At 46.1% G+C, this 13920-nt stretch overlaps 1 protein-coding gene across 1 annotated transcript in view; it reads left to right on the top strand.

The window, feature by feature from the left end:
* The window catches only part of stk16 (serine/threonine kinase 16), a 47215-nt gene that overhangs the window by 15493 nt on the left and 17802 nt on the right, over positions 1 to 13920 (top strand). Inside the window, exons 3-5 of the mRNA XM_078403275.1 lie at positions 543 to 762; positions 6926 to 7059; positions 10162 to 10282. Coding sequence (XP_078259401.1) covers positions 543 to 762; positions 6926 to 7059; positions 10162 to 10282 — 475 coding nt within the window. The remainder of the gene's footprint in view (positions 1 to 542; positions 763 to 6925; positions 7060 to 10161; positions 10283 to 13920) is intronic.

Genomic DNA, 13920 nt, shown 5'->3' with positions numbered 1-13920 from the left:
AAATGCATTTAATACACGTGATCACGTGGCCGGAAGCGAGCTGCCGTTTGTACCATCGCAAAGTCGAAATATCGCAAGTCAAAGAATCATAAGCCGGGGAGCACCTGTAAGAATTTTTGGAAGAATAGTGAAGCCAATAATTCTCCATTCTCCACACTCCTCCTACTAGAGATGTTGAGTTTTTCGTTTAAGCCATGGGAAAAGTGGTTGAAGATCAGACACTTGTGCTCTGGAAGGTTGGACCGTAAAGGCTGACACAGTGGTTGCTGTCTCTGTGTGTGGAGTTTGTACGTTCTCTTAGTGACTGCGTGGGTTTCGTCCCACATCCCAAAGATGTGTGGGGTTGCTAGTTGGAATTGGCCTCTGCAAAACTCTGTGAGGAATGTCTCAAAGAGAGGCATTTGCACACTTTTGTTTATTAATTTATGGGACGTGGGCATTACTGGTATCCACACCCTGCGTGTCTGTTCTGTTGCGTAGGATTTAAAGGCAAATAATGTTGCTTTGTAGTCTTGGAGTTTTGTTGTCCCTTTCTGCCCCAGGGGTTTCAGCTACGTGGATCTGGTGGAGAGCGTGCAGAGCGGCAAGTTCTACGCCTTGAAACGTATCATCTGCCATGACAAAGAGGACCGGAAGAACGCTCTTAACGAGGTGGAGATGCACCAACTGTTCAGCCATCCAAATATCCTGCCCCTGGAAGGGTACAGCATCTTGGACAAAAGTCCAAAGTGTGAAACTTGGCTGCTCCTGCCCTACATTCAGGTAGGTCCAGCTGTCCAGTTAGTTCATGTATTTATTGTCACATGTACAGAGATGCATTGGAATGCTTGTTCTGCGTGCTAGCCAGGGAAATAACACTCCGCATAAGTACTTTGGACCCTCCTCTGGAACAGCACGCTGTGAGTCGCCACATTCCGGCGCCCTCTTGCAACTTTTAAGTCTCCGAATAGTCCAATTTGGGCGCACGGTAAATACGCTATTTCGTATTTGCTTACTTTAAAGCCCAGTGTCCTGGCTGCACTGGATTGATGAAGTAGGGGTCACGATGCCATCAGCTCCTAGTCATTTAGCAGAGAATTCTAAGTGATAATGACTCTATATGGCCAGCGGGAAGCTGAGGGTTAGCTACATGAGTCATAGACTCTTACAGTGTGGAAACAGGCCCTTCGGCCCAACTTGCCCACAACTGCCAACATGTCCCATCCGTTGTTGTTCGTCCTTCGGGTTCGAAGATGACCATGACTTCACTTTCAGTTGGAGGATTGGTGACTGTGGGTCCGGAAGTGACTGGTGAGGCCAATCCGTGCCCGGAAGGCACGCCCACACGTAGGACACAAGTGGATGGGTGCTGCAATGGAAGTGGAAGTAGCCCGGGCCTTGCATTTCCTCTGGGCCTCTGCAGTGCGTCTGTTCTCCACTGCATGGGCTCCTGTGGTGAGCTTGCTATGCCAGGTTGGACAGTCCAGAGCAAGAGACTCCCAAGTGCTGAGGTTGATGTCCAAGTCTTTGAGGGACACTTTGAGGCACTAATCCCATCTACCTGTGTTTGGGCCATATCCCTCTAAACCTGACCTATCCATGTATCTGTCTAAATATTTCCTAAACGTTTCTCAATTCCCCTACTCCTGGGGAAGAGACTCTGTTTCTACCCGATCTATTCCCCTCATGATTTTTTAATGCACCTCTATAAGATCACCTCTCACCTTCCTGTGCTCTAAGGAACAGAGTCCTAGCCTGCTTATGAGTATGCATTGATGGTGTATACTATTGAATTATCACCTGCTCCATGTACCTTGGGTGATGGCATCAACACCTCTAGAGCTGAAGGTTGTGAGTTCAGTAATCCATTTGATGCATTAATTGAGACATCATCTTTTGAATAAAGCATGAAATTATGTCTCTTGTCTCTTCCCTTGTGGCTGTAAAGTATCCAACCATAGAATTCAAAGAAGTTCAGGAGAGTTATTCCTAGTTTCCTGCAGAAGTGAGGAACTACAGATGCTAGTTTACAAAAAAGGACACAAAGTGCTGAAGTAACTCAGTGGGTCAGGCAGCATGTCTGCAGAACATGGACAGGTGGTATTTCGGGTCGAGACCGTTCTACAAATGCCTTGACCCAAAACATCACCTATCTGTGTTCTCCAGAGAAGCTGCCTGACCCACTGAGTTACTTCAGCACTTTGTGTTCTCCCAGTTTCTGGCACAAGGTTTATCACTCAGTCACAGTGACTACACTTTTTTAAAATATTGGCTGTGAAAGGCACTGAAGAAATGTAGGTTTAATCTTTCACGACATATCAGAGAACTGGCATTGGAAATTGTTCCTGAAATATATCCAGACACTGGCAGTCCTGGTCTGCATGATTGGGCTGTAGATCTATTTCATATTTGCGGGATTTGAACATTTTATATCTCTGATTTTTATTTTTGTTTCCCCATGTAAATTTCCCCGGTGTGGGACGAATAAAGGAATATATTTATTATTGTTCTGATATTTGTGTAGTGACTGACCCAAACCACTTGGTGGAGCTATGCTGCTGTATTTGCACATAGTTCTCGACCAGGGTACTGTATAGAGGAATTAGAAATGCAAAATAAGATTGAAAAATAATCATCATTGATTTAAACTGCAAGAAACAACATTGTCAGCAAACTTACTGGAACAAGATGGGCTGCAATTCCTGACCCTACAATCAACTGCCTTGGCCCTTTGCGACTCAACAGCAGAGTATGCATGCCCAGTCTGGGAAAGATCAGCCCATGCTAAGAAGATTGATCCAGCCAACAATTCGACCTGCCGCCTTATCACTGGATGTCTTAGACCAACATCAACTAACAGCCTGTACATACTATCTGGCGTAGCGCCACCAGAGATTTGTCGCAGTGCAGCAAGCAGTAGAGAAGGCCATCGCCAGACCACCGATGTACGACATCCCCTGTTCGGCCATGAACCCGCAGAGAGTCGGCTCAAGTCCAGGAAAAGCTTCCTCAACGAGGTTGAACCAAATGCTGAAGGTACTAGAGTTGCATTATGGGAAGAGAGACTAGCCAATCTTCCATCAACGACATCCATGTCCATAAGTGCCAGAGAAGAACTTCCTCCTGGGGCCGAATCAAGCTGCGCTGAATGGAAATAGACAATAGACAATAGGTGCAGGAGTAGGCCATTTGGCCCTTCGAGCCAGCACCACCATTCAATGTGATCATGGCTGATCATTCTCAATCAGTACCCCGTTCCTGCCTTCTCCCCATACCCCCTGACTCCGCTATCCTTAATATAATAATAATAATAATAAACATTTATTTTTTATAGCGCTTTTCCAAATGCTCAAAGACGCTTTACAAAAACAGTCAAGACATAAAAACAAACAGACAAACTATCCTGACGGAGAAGCGGCGAACAAATAGCACCAGCGTCCTCTCACGTCAGGGTCCGGCAGTAGACAATAAAGAACACAAGACACACAATTACAATTTTTAACACAAACAGCCATCACAGTGATTGCTCCAAGCACACCCTCACTGTGATGGAAGGCAAAGAAAAGTCTTATCTCCTCCTCATTCTTCTCCCATGGTGCCACGAGGCGATCGAGGCTCCCGACTTTTGAAGCCCCCACCGGGCGATGGAAAGTCCCAGGGCCGAGCCGAGCAGGCCGATGAAGGTCCTGAGCCCCCATCGGGCGATGGAAAGTGCCGCGGCCAGGCCACGCAGGGCGATGAGGGGCCTGCGAGCGGGTCAATCAAACCTCGCGCTTCGGGGTGGTCGAAGCTGCTACGGCTGGAGCTCCCGAAAGCCGGTCGCCAGCCAGGGACCTGCGAACTCCCGATGTTGCGGTCTGCAGGGCCCACGGCCGAAGCCTCCGAGATGGTAAGTCCAGGCCCTGCGACCGGAGTCTTCAAGTTCGATCCCAGCTGGAGGCCGCCGACTCCACGGTGTTAGGCCGTAGCACGAACGGAGACACAACACAGTAAAGGTCGCATCTCCGTTGAGGAGGAGATTGGAAAAAAAGGTTTCCCCCACCCTCCCACCACCCCCCACATATACAGAGTTAAAAATAACTCAAAAGAAACATTTAAACGATGACAAAGACAAAAACAAAAAAAAGACAGAGAGACTGCCGGTGAGCCGCAGCTGCAGAACGCAGCCACGCCCCCTAGCTTAAGAGCTCTATCTAATTCTCTCTTGAATGCATTCAGAGAATTGGCCTCCACTGTCTTCTGAGGCAGAGAATTCCACAGATTTACAACTCTCTGACTGAAAAAGTTTTCCTCATCTCTGTTCTAAATGGCCTACCCCTTGTTCTTAAACTGTGGCCCCTGGTTCTGGACTCCCCCAACATTGGGAACATAAGAAATGCCTCAACAGACTGAGAGCTGGTACAGGTCGTTGTAAAGCCACTTTCAAGATGTGGGGTTATATAGACACTGAAGATGTCATCTGCATATGTGGCACTGAACCACAAACTATGGAGCACCTATTGGGATGTCCTCTATTGGAGAACGAATGCAAAGCTGAGGACCTCACAGAGAACAATGATATTGCTAAGAGTTGTGTTCACGTTTGGCTGAAACTCAATATCTAGCATGTGTGGACACGATAAGAAGAAGATTTAAACTAAACCAATTGTCTTTAGTTGTGTCACATACACTTTTCTGTGGCCATTTGCTCCATCCTTTCCCTGGTAATTCAAGTCAAGTATGTTAAGATAATTGTCAAATGCACAAGGATCGGAACAATGATATTCTTACTTGGGGAGAAGGAATCAGGCAGCATCTCGGGAGCATCTCGTTCTCTACTGCTTGCTGCCTGACCTGCTGAGTTACTCCAGCATTTTGTGAATAAATACCTTCGATTTGTACCAGCATCTGCAGTTATTTTCTTACACTCTTCTTACTTGGGGCAGCTTTACAGAATTTTAAACGTAAATGTACAATAAGCTGTTACTCTGGATATACGACATGGTTCAGTTTGGAGATATAGCACGGAAACAGGCCCACCGAGTCCATGCTGACCATCGATCACCAGTGCACACTACTTCTATGTTACTCCATTGTCTCATCCACTCCCTACACACTGGGGACAATTTACAGATGCCAAATAACCCACAAATCTGCACAGCTTTGTGGGGTGGGAGGAGACAGGAGGAAACCCACGTGGTCACATGGAGAGCATGCAAAGTCCACACAGGCAGCACCTGAGAACAGGATTGAACCCGGGTCTCTGGCGCCGTGAGGCAGTGGCTCTACCAGCATTGTTGGCCTATTTGATCATGGGATGAATGTCAGACCGTATAACATCCACCAGTTGCTAGTTTCTACCTCAATATTGTCAAAGCTCATCTGCAGCTGGAATCATCATTCATGCTTTTTATTATCTCCACTCTTCAACATCCCAAATCTCTCTGGCCATCCTTCCTCAGTACCACAAGGTCAACCACTTGGCCTGCCTGTGTTCTAAATAGTCTCAGTCACTCACATACCCACTATTGTACGTTGGCCTCCAGTGAAGCAAATCTTTAAATATAAGCATTGAGCCTTGTTTTTAATTCTTCCAAAGGCTTAATATCCTCCATGCTCCCACCTTTTGATCTCCAGCCTTATAATCCTCTTATCTATCAAATATCTGTATTGCTCAGTTTCAGATTTAATTTGTAAAAACAGTCCAGAAAGGGTGGATTATATATGGATGATGTTATTTGGATGAATAGAGTCAGACAGCATGGAAACGGCCTTCGACTTAACTTGCCCATGCTGACCAAGAACAAGGCCTTTTTGGACTTCCAAGGTCTCATTCAAGGGTTAAAGCCTTGTTCAAATGAAGGGATCTCCTGACAGCTGAACGCTTCACTGTGAAAGCCCTGCCCTGCTTTTACTTTCCAACATGCAACACCTCGTACTTACCTGTATTAAACACTATTGGCCATTCCTCAGCCCACTTGCCCAGCTGATGTTTGATATCCATTTTCACTATCTGCGATACCACTTACTTTGGTGTCATGATAAAATCAATAAATCCCATAATAAATAAAATCACAGCTTAGATTTATACTGTTTGTGATCATATCAACAGTGCAGCACAAAGCACTTCCTGTCCAATTAATTTATTTTGATGTATACAAGTGATAACTTGTAGAATGATTGAAAATATCCTTTGGTTGCTGTTGTAAACTCACTCTGGTATGGACTGTGCCACAACAGGCAGCTCACAGCTCAGTCTAATGTTTTGCTCTCAGTCTGAAGAAGGGTCTCGACCCAAAACGTCTCCCATTCTTTCTCTCCAGAGATGCTGCAGGACCCGCTGAGTTACTCCAGCATTTTGTGTCTACCTTCGATTTAAACCAGCATCTGCAGTACTTTCCTACACAAGGATATAACCATATAACCATATAACAATTACAGCACGGAAATAGGCCCGTTCGGCCCTACCAGTCCACGCCGACCACTTTCTCTGACCTAGTCTCATCTACCTGCTCTCAGACCATAACCCTCCAATCCCCTCCCATCCATATACCTATCCAATTTACTCTTAAATAATAAAATCGAGCCTGCCTCCACCACTTCCACCGGAAGCTCATTCCACACAGCCACCACCTTTGTTACGATGTTCTCAAAAGGCAGCCACAAATCTCCTCCAAACATCAATTCGTGATTTCTTATAATTGTTCTTTGAAGTTGTTTTTATATCTACCTGAGAGTGTGGTCAGGACCTTGGATCAATGCCTTATTCCATAGAGGAGATCTCCTGACAGCAGAATGCACCCTAGATTATGTGCTCAATTTGCTGGTGTGAAACTTAAATCCATGGCACTTGGACTGTGAAGCAAGAACGTTGCCAAGTGAACCGCAGCCAAGAAAGCTGCACTCAGGCATTCACTGAGATTGAAAGTTTAAAATCCAAGCATTGTTTTAATCTTTCCTCTTGTAGAATGGCTCACTTTGGAAAGTGCTTGAGAAGTTGAGAGATGCTAATAACTTCATGCCTGAAGAACAGATCCTGAACATCTTCCTGGGACTCTGCAAGGGACTGAAGACCATCCATGACAAGGGTTACGCGCACAGGTAAATCTTGTCCTTTAACTGTTTACGGTGAGAGGTTAAATATTCAGAGGGGACCCGAGGGACAGCCGCTTCATACAGAGGGTGATAAATCTATGGACTGAGCTTCCAGGGGAAGTGGTAGAGGTAAGTATAATTAAAGTTTAAAAGATATTTAGACAACAGATTCATGGATAGAATGATTTCGAGGGATGTGGACCAAACAAGACAAATGGGAAGGGGAAAATTGGACGAACATTACCTTATACAGGGCGGCGCAGCGATAGAGTTGCTGGCTTACAGCGAATGCAGCACCGGAGACCCGGGTTCGATCTTGACTACGGGTGCTGTCTGTACGGAGTTTGTACGTTCTCCCCGTGACCTGCGTGGGTTTTGTCCAAGATCTTCGGTTTCCTCCCACACTACAAAGGCTTGCTTGCAGGTATGTAGGTTAATTGACTTGGTAAACGTAAAAAGTGTCCCTAGTGGGTGTAGGATAGTGTTAATATGCGGGGATCGCTGGTCGGCACGAACCCGGTGGGCCAAAAGGGCCTGTTTCCGCGCTGTATCTCTAAACTCTATTTCCTACTAGTTCCACTGTTCGTATCCCTTTGTTATCGCCTCTTCCCCAGCTAATAATGGGTCATTACGGGCTCCAGGCTTCCTTGGTCATCTATTGTCAGCCCTGATTTGTTCTGGCCTTTTTTTTAATCTCCAGTCCCGTCCCCGACCCTTCTACAGTCTGAAGAAGGATCCTGACCCGAAAAATGTCACCCATCCTTTTTCTCCAGAGATGCTCTCTGACCCATTGAGTTGCTCCAGCACTTTGTGTCTATCTGCAGGCAAATGGGGCTACCTGAGGCAGCCAACTTGCTCAGCATGGACAAGGTAGGCCAAAGGCCTGATTCCGTGCTGCATAACTCTGTGACTATATAATTATTAGATGGGGATCATCGGGGGGATGTGAGTGAGTCATAACCTATCGGGTGCCACTGTCACATCTGGGTTGCATTCCTACTGAGATGATAACCTTTCTCTGGTGGATGTAAAATAAAATTTGAACAGGAGGAGGATGGGCGTTTTCCCCAGTTCCCTGGGCAACGCTGATCGCACAGTCAACCACATATTTTTTGGAAAGTAAATTTAATTCCATTCCTACAGCTTGGATAAAGCTGTGTGGAAATCGACTATCACCTTATAACAGAGAACTGTACAGCAAAGGACCGGGCCCTTTGGCACACGATGTTTGTGCCGAACATGATTAGTTTAGTTTAGAGATACAGCGCGGAAACAGGCCCTTTCAGCCCACCAGCTCCGTGCCGACCAGCGATCACCGCACATTAACACTGTCCTATACCCACTAAGGACAAATTTTACATTTACCAAGCCAATTAACCTGCATACCTGCACGCCTCTGGAGCGTGGGAGGAAACCGATGATCTCGGAGAAAACCCACGCAAGTGGGGAGAACGTACAAACTCTGTACAGACAGCACCTGTTGTCGGGATCGAACCCGGGTCCCTGGCTCTGCATTCGCTGTAAGGCAGCAACTCTACCACTACAAGACAAAGAGCTTATCAGCCTGTATGTGATCCATATCCCTCTATTCCCTGCACTACCATGTACCTATCTAAAAAACTCCTGAATACCACTATCGTATCTGCCTCCACCACCACCCATGGCAATGTGTTCCAGGCCCCTACAACTCCATATTTAAAAGAAACTTCCCCTGCACATCTCCATTAAACTTTCCCCCTCTCACCTTATAGCTATGCCCTCTAGTGAAATACGTTCTGACTGTCTACCCTATCTATGCCTCTCATCATTTTATATACTTCTATCGTCCAACTCCAAATCTCCAACGTTCCAGAGAAAACAATCCAAGTCATAAGGTCATAAGTGATGGGAGTAGAATTAGGCCATTCGGCCCATCAATACCAACCTCTACCATCAATACCAAAGTCTAGCCAACCTCACCCCGAGGCTGAAACCCTCTAATGCAGGCAGCATTCTCCTAAACCTGTGCATCCTCTCCACATCTTTCCTGAAATGGGGCGACCAAAACTGCAATATATGCGGCCTAACCAAATCACTACAGTGCCGCAATTATATTTAACATTGCATTCAGGTGGCACGGAGGTGCAGCCATTGATTTGTTGTCTTACAGCGCCAGAGAACTGGGTTTGATCCTGACCACGGGGGCTGTCTGTACGGAGTATGAACGTTTTCCCCGTGACCACGTGGGTTTTCTCCGGGTGCTCCGGTTTCCTCCCACACTCCAAAGACGTACATGTTTGTAGGTTAATTGGCTTGGTGGTAAATATAGATTTGGCCCTAGTGTGTTTAGGATAGTGTTAATGTGCAGGGATCGCTGGTCGGTGCGGACTTGGTGGGCCTAAGGGCCTGTTTCTGTGCTGTTTCTCTAAACTAAACTGAGTGGGTTTTCGGTTCGGTGGTTTGGTTTCCTCCCACACTCCAAAAATGTATAGGTTTGCGGGTTAATTTGGCTTGGGTAAATAAAAATTGTGGATTATCCCTAGTGTGTAGGATAGTGTCGTTTGTCAGGATCGCTGGATGGTGTGGACTCAGTGGGCCGAAGGGCCTGTTTCCGTGCTGTATCTTTAAATTTAAACTAAACTTAAAAACTTAAGCAGAGAGGGCATTTCAGATGTACTAAACAGATTGTAATGCATGAGGTCCTAAAATTGCAAAAGGGGAAGAAGGGTCATGACCCGAAACATCACCCATTCCTTCTCTCCAGAGATGCTGTCCGTCCCGCTGAGCTACTTCAGCTTTTTGTGTCAATCTTCAGTTTAAACCAGCGGCCTGCAACCACAACAACCTGACCGCGGGAGAGGACAGCAGGAGAAGGGAAAAGACATTGTGGCCTTCCATCACAGTGAGGAGAGGACTGGAGGAGACTCACTGTGATGGATGTTTTCTTGATGGATGTTTCTTTTGTGTGTTTTGGGGGTTGTGTAATTTTAATGCCTATTTTGATGCTTTTGTTGTTGGACTGTGGGTGACTGAATTTCGTCCAATTTGGATGACAATAAAGCTATCTTGAATCTTGAATCTGCAGCTCCTTCTTACACATCTAATCTTATATTGATCACCTCACCTCAGGGATGTGAAGCCCACCAACGTTCTCATCGATGACAATCAGCAGCCCATGCTAATGGATCTCGGATCGATGAATAAAGCAAAAATTGAAGTCAAAGGGTCACGGGAAGCCATGACAATCCAGGTAAGGGAACAGTGTTGTAGCAAATATTTTTTAATGATTTTGGCTGGTATCACAGGGTAATTGGTTGTTTTACATTGTACTGTAGAATCCAATTTTACTAAAAACAAATAGTTAACTATTAAAATCGTACAACACCAGAAGAGACTAGCATAGAACACAAAGTACTGGAGTAACAGTGGGTCAGGCAGCATCTTGTGGAGGATGTGAATAGGCAAAGTTGGAAGAAGACTCCCAACCTGAAACGCTGCTTATCCATGGTGTCAAGAAGCTAGCTGCCTGATCCTCTGAATTTCTCCAGCACTTTGTGTTCTACACAAGATTCCAGCATCTGGAGGTCATTGTGTCTCCATCAGAGGAGGCTAGTTGTCTCAGTTTATCTGTTCTGGTTCTTTGAAAGAGCCTGCAAATTAGTTCCGCCTCCCTGCTCTTTTTCCCCCATAGACATAAACCGTCTGCCGGAAATAGCGGGGGACCGGGGGTCTAATGAGATGGAGGAACTGAGGGAAATCCACGTTAGTCGGGAAGTGGTGTTAGGTAAATTAAATGGATTAAAGGCAGATAAATCCCCAGGGCCAGATAGGCTGCATCCCAGAGTGCTTAAGGAAGTAGCCTCAGAAATAGTGGATGCATTAGTGATAATTTTTCAAAACTCTTTAGATTCTGGAGTAGTTCCTGAGGACTGGAGGGTAGCTAATGTAACCCCACTTTTTAAAAAGGGAGGGAGAGAGAAAACGGGGAATTATAGACCAGTTAGTCTAACATCGGTAGTGGGGAAAATGCTAGAGTCAGTTATTAAAGATGTGATAGCATCACTTTTGGAAAGTGGTGAAATCATCGGACAAAGTCAGCATGGATTTACCAAAGGCAAATCATGTCTGACGAATCTTATAGAATTTTTCGAGGATGTAACTAGTAGAGTGGATAAGGGAGAACCAGTCGATGTGTTATATCTGGACTTTCAGAAGGCCTTCGACAAGGTCCCACATAGGAGATTGGTGTACAAACTTAAAGCACACGGTATTGAGGGTTCAGTGTTGAGGTGGATAGAAAATTGGTTGGCGGACAGGAAGCAAAGAGTAGGAATAAACGGGTCCTTTTCGGAATGGCAGACAGTGACTAGTGGGGTACCGCAAGGCTCAGTGCTGGGACCCCAGTTATTTACAGTGTATATTAATGATTTGGACGAGGGAATTGAATGCAACATCTCTAAGTTTGCGGATGACACGAAGCTGGGTGGCAGTGTTAGCTGCGAGGAGGATGCTAGGAGGCTGCAGAGTGACTTGGATAGATTAGGCAAGTGGGCAAATGCATGGCAGATGCAATGTAATGTGGATAAATGTGAGGTTATCCACTGGCGGCAAGAACAGGAAAGCAGAGTATTACCTGAATGGTGACCGATTGGGAGAAGGGGAGATGCAACGTGACCTGGGTGTCATGGTGCACCAGTCATTGAAAGCAAGCATGCAGGTGCAGCAGGCAGTGAAGAAAGCGAATGGTATGTTGGCATTCATAGCAAGAGGATTTGAATTTAGGAGCAGGGAGGTTCTGCTGCAGTTGTACAGGGCCTTGGTGAGACCGCACCTGGAGTATTGTGTGCAGTTTTGGTCTCCTAACCTGAGGAAAGACGTTCTTGCCTTAGAGGGAGTACAGAGAAGGTTCACCAGATTGATCCCTGGGATGGCGGGACTTTCATATGAGGAAAGACTGGATAGACTGGGCTTGTACTCGCTGGAATTTAGAAGACTGAGGGGGGATCTTATAGAAACATAAAATTCTTAAGGGGTTGGAGAGGCTAGATGCGGGAAGATTGTTCCCGATGTTGGGGGAGTTCAGAACCAGGGGTCACAGCTTAAGGATAAGGGGGAAGTCTTTTAGGACCGAGATGAGAAAACATTTCTTCACACAGAGAGTGGTGAGTCTGTGGAATTCTCTGCCACAGAAGGTAGTTGAGGCCAGTTCATTGGCTATATTTAAGAGGGAGTTAGATGTGGCCCTTGTGGCTAAAGGGATCAGGGGGTATGGAGAGAAGGCAGGTACAGGCTACTGAGCTGGATGATCAGCCATGATCATATTGAATGGCGGTGCAGGCTCGAAGGGCCGAATGGCCTACTCCTGCACCTATTTTCTATGTTTCTATGTATTCAATATGTTTCCTTTTCTCAGCACTTGTGCCCTATCTTAACTGGAGCAAAACAATAACATACCGTTCATTCATTTTTTTAATGTACTTTCATATCTCTCGTCTCCCTCTCCCCTGACTATCAGTCTGAAGAAAGGTCTCGATCCGAAATGTCACCTATTCCTTTTTTCCTGAGATGCTGCCTGATCCGCTGATTCATTCCAGCTTTTTGTGTCTTATCTTTGGTGTAAACCAGCATCTGCAGTTCCTCCCTACACAAAAGCAGAGCAATTTGTTTTCAAAACCATGAAGAATTTGCATTGGCTTAGCAGTATGCAAGAATTAAATTGCATCGCCTTCGAACAGCGGCTTCAGGTGTTTGTGGTTTCCTGTTCAATTATCAGCAGTCTGGACGGACCAAAGCCTGCACTGTGATACTAGGGCAACAGCACATTTCCATAACCCACAGTGACGAATCAAAACCTCTGAGATTTGAAGGCAGATGAGAACTCGGTCATCGGAGCTATTGTATATCTTAAAGGCCTGCAGCTCTAAAGCAGTGTTCGGAGAGCATCTGGGGACTAAACCTTGCTCTCAACTCTAGCAGAATTCTGCAAAATGTACGTGAAGTTGACAGATCTTTTTCATTTGATGGGAGGATAAGGAGAAGCATTTTGCTGTGAAGAACAAAGCAAGGTTCGCTTGGAAAATAACAGTGTAACCTGGACGGAGGCACTAAGGGGTCTAGGTAGAGAGATATTGAGAACCCACCACATCCATGCTGACCAACGATCACCCTGTGCACTAAAGCTAACACTAACAAAGGATGTGGGAGGAAACCAGCACACCCAGGGGACAACACTCAGTGAGCTCATGCAGATTCCACACAGACAGGTGTCAAGTGTTGCAAGACAGTGGCCCCACTGACCGTACCGCATGTGCTGTTTTTTTGAACAGCCTTGCTAAACTGTGTTGTGTGGCGCGTCGAAAAAGCTCGAAATAAAGGCGAGGAGCTGGGTATTTCGGGAGCGATGAGTTTAATACGTTCTCCAGACCAGTCGAGTCTGCCAGAGAGCGATCGCACCTAAAACCCCGTCCTTTCAGCAACACATTGGGGTGGCACAGTGGCAGAGTTGCTGCCTTACAACACCAGAGACCCTGGGTTCAATCCGAACTACCGCTGCTGTCTGTATGGAGTCTGGACATTCTCCATGACCGCGTGGGTTCTCTCCGGGTACTCCAGTTTCCTCCCACATTCCAAAGACGTGCAGGTTGGTGGGTTTATTGGCCCTCTGTCACTTGCCCCTAGTGTGTCAGTGAATCTTGGGGGCAATTATTGAGATTGTGAGAATGTGATTAGTATAATCGGTTTTGGGTGGTTGATGTGAACTCAGTGGACCTCAAAGAGCCTGTTTCCATGCTGAGCTACTTTATGATTCTGGAAGTTACTTTAAACTGTTATGATGTACAAGTACTGATCACCAGGGTGGCGCAGCGATAGAATTGCTGCTTTACAGCC

This window comes from Rhinoraja longicauda, chromosome 8, assembly GCF_053455715.1.
Source record: "Rhinoraja longicauda isolate Sanriku21f chromosome 8, sRhiLon1.1, whole genome shotgun sequence".
Classification (NCBI taxonomy): Eukaryota; Metazoa; Chordata; class Chondrichthyes; order Rajiformes; family Arhynchobatidae; genus Rhinoraja; species Rhinoraja longicauda.
Note: the sequence above shows the minus strand (reverse complement) of the source record. Positions and strands in the feature narration are given on the sequence as shown.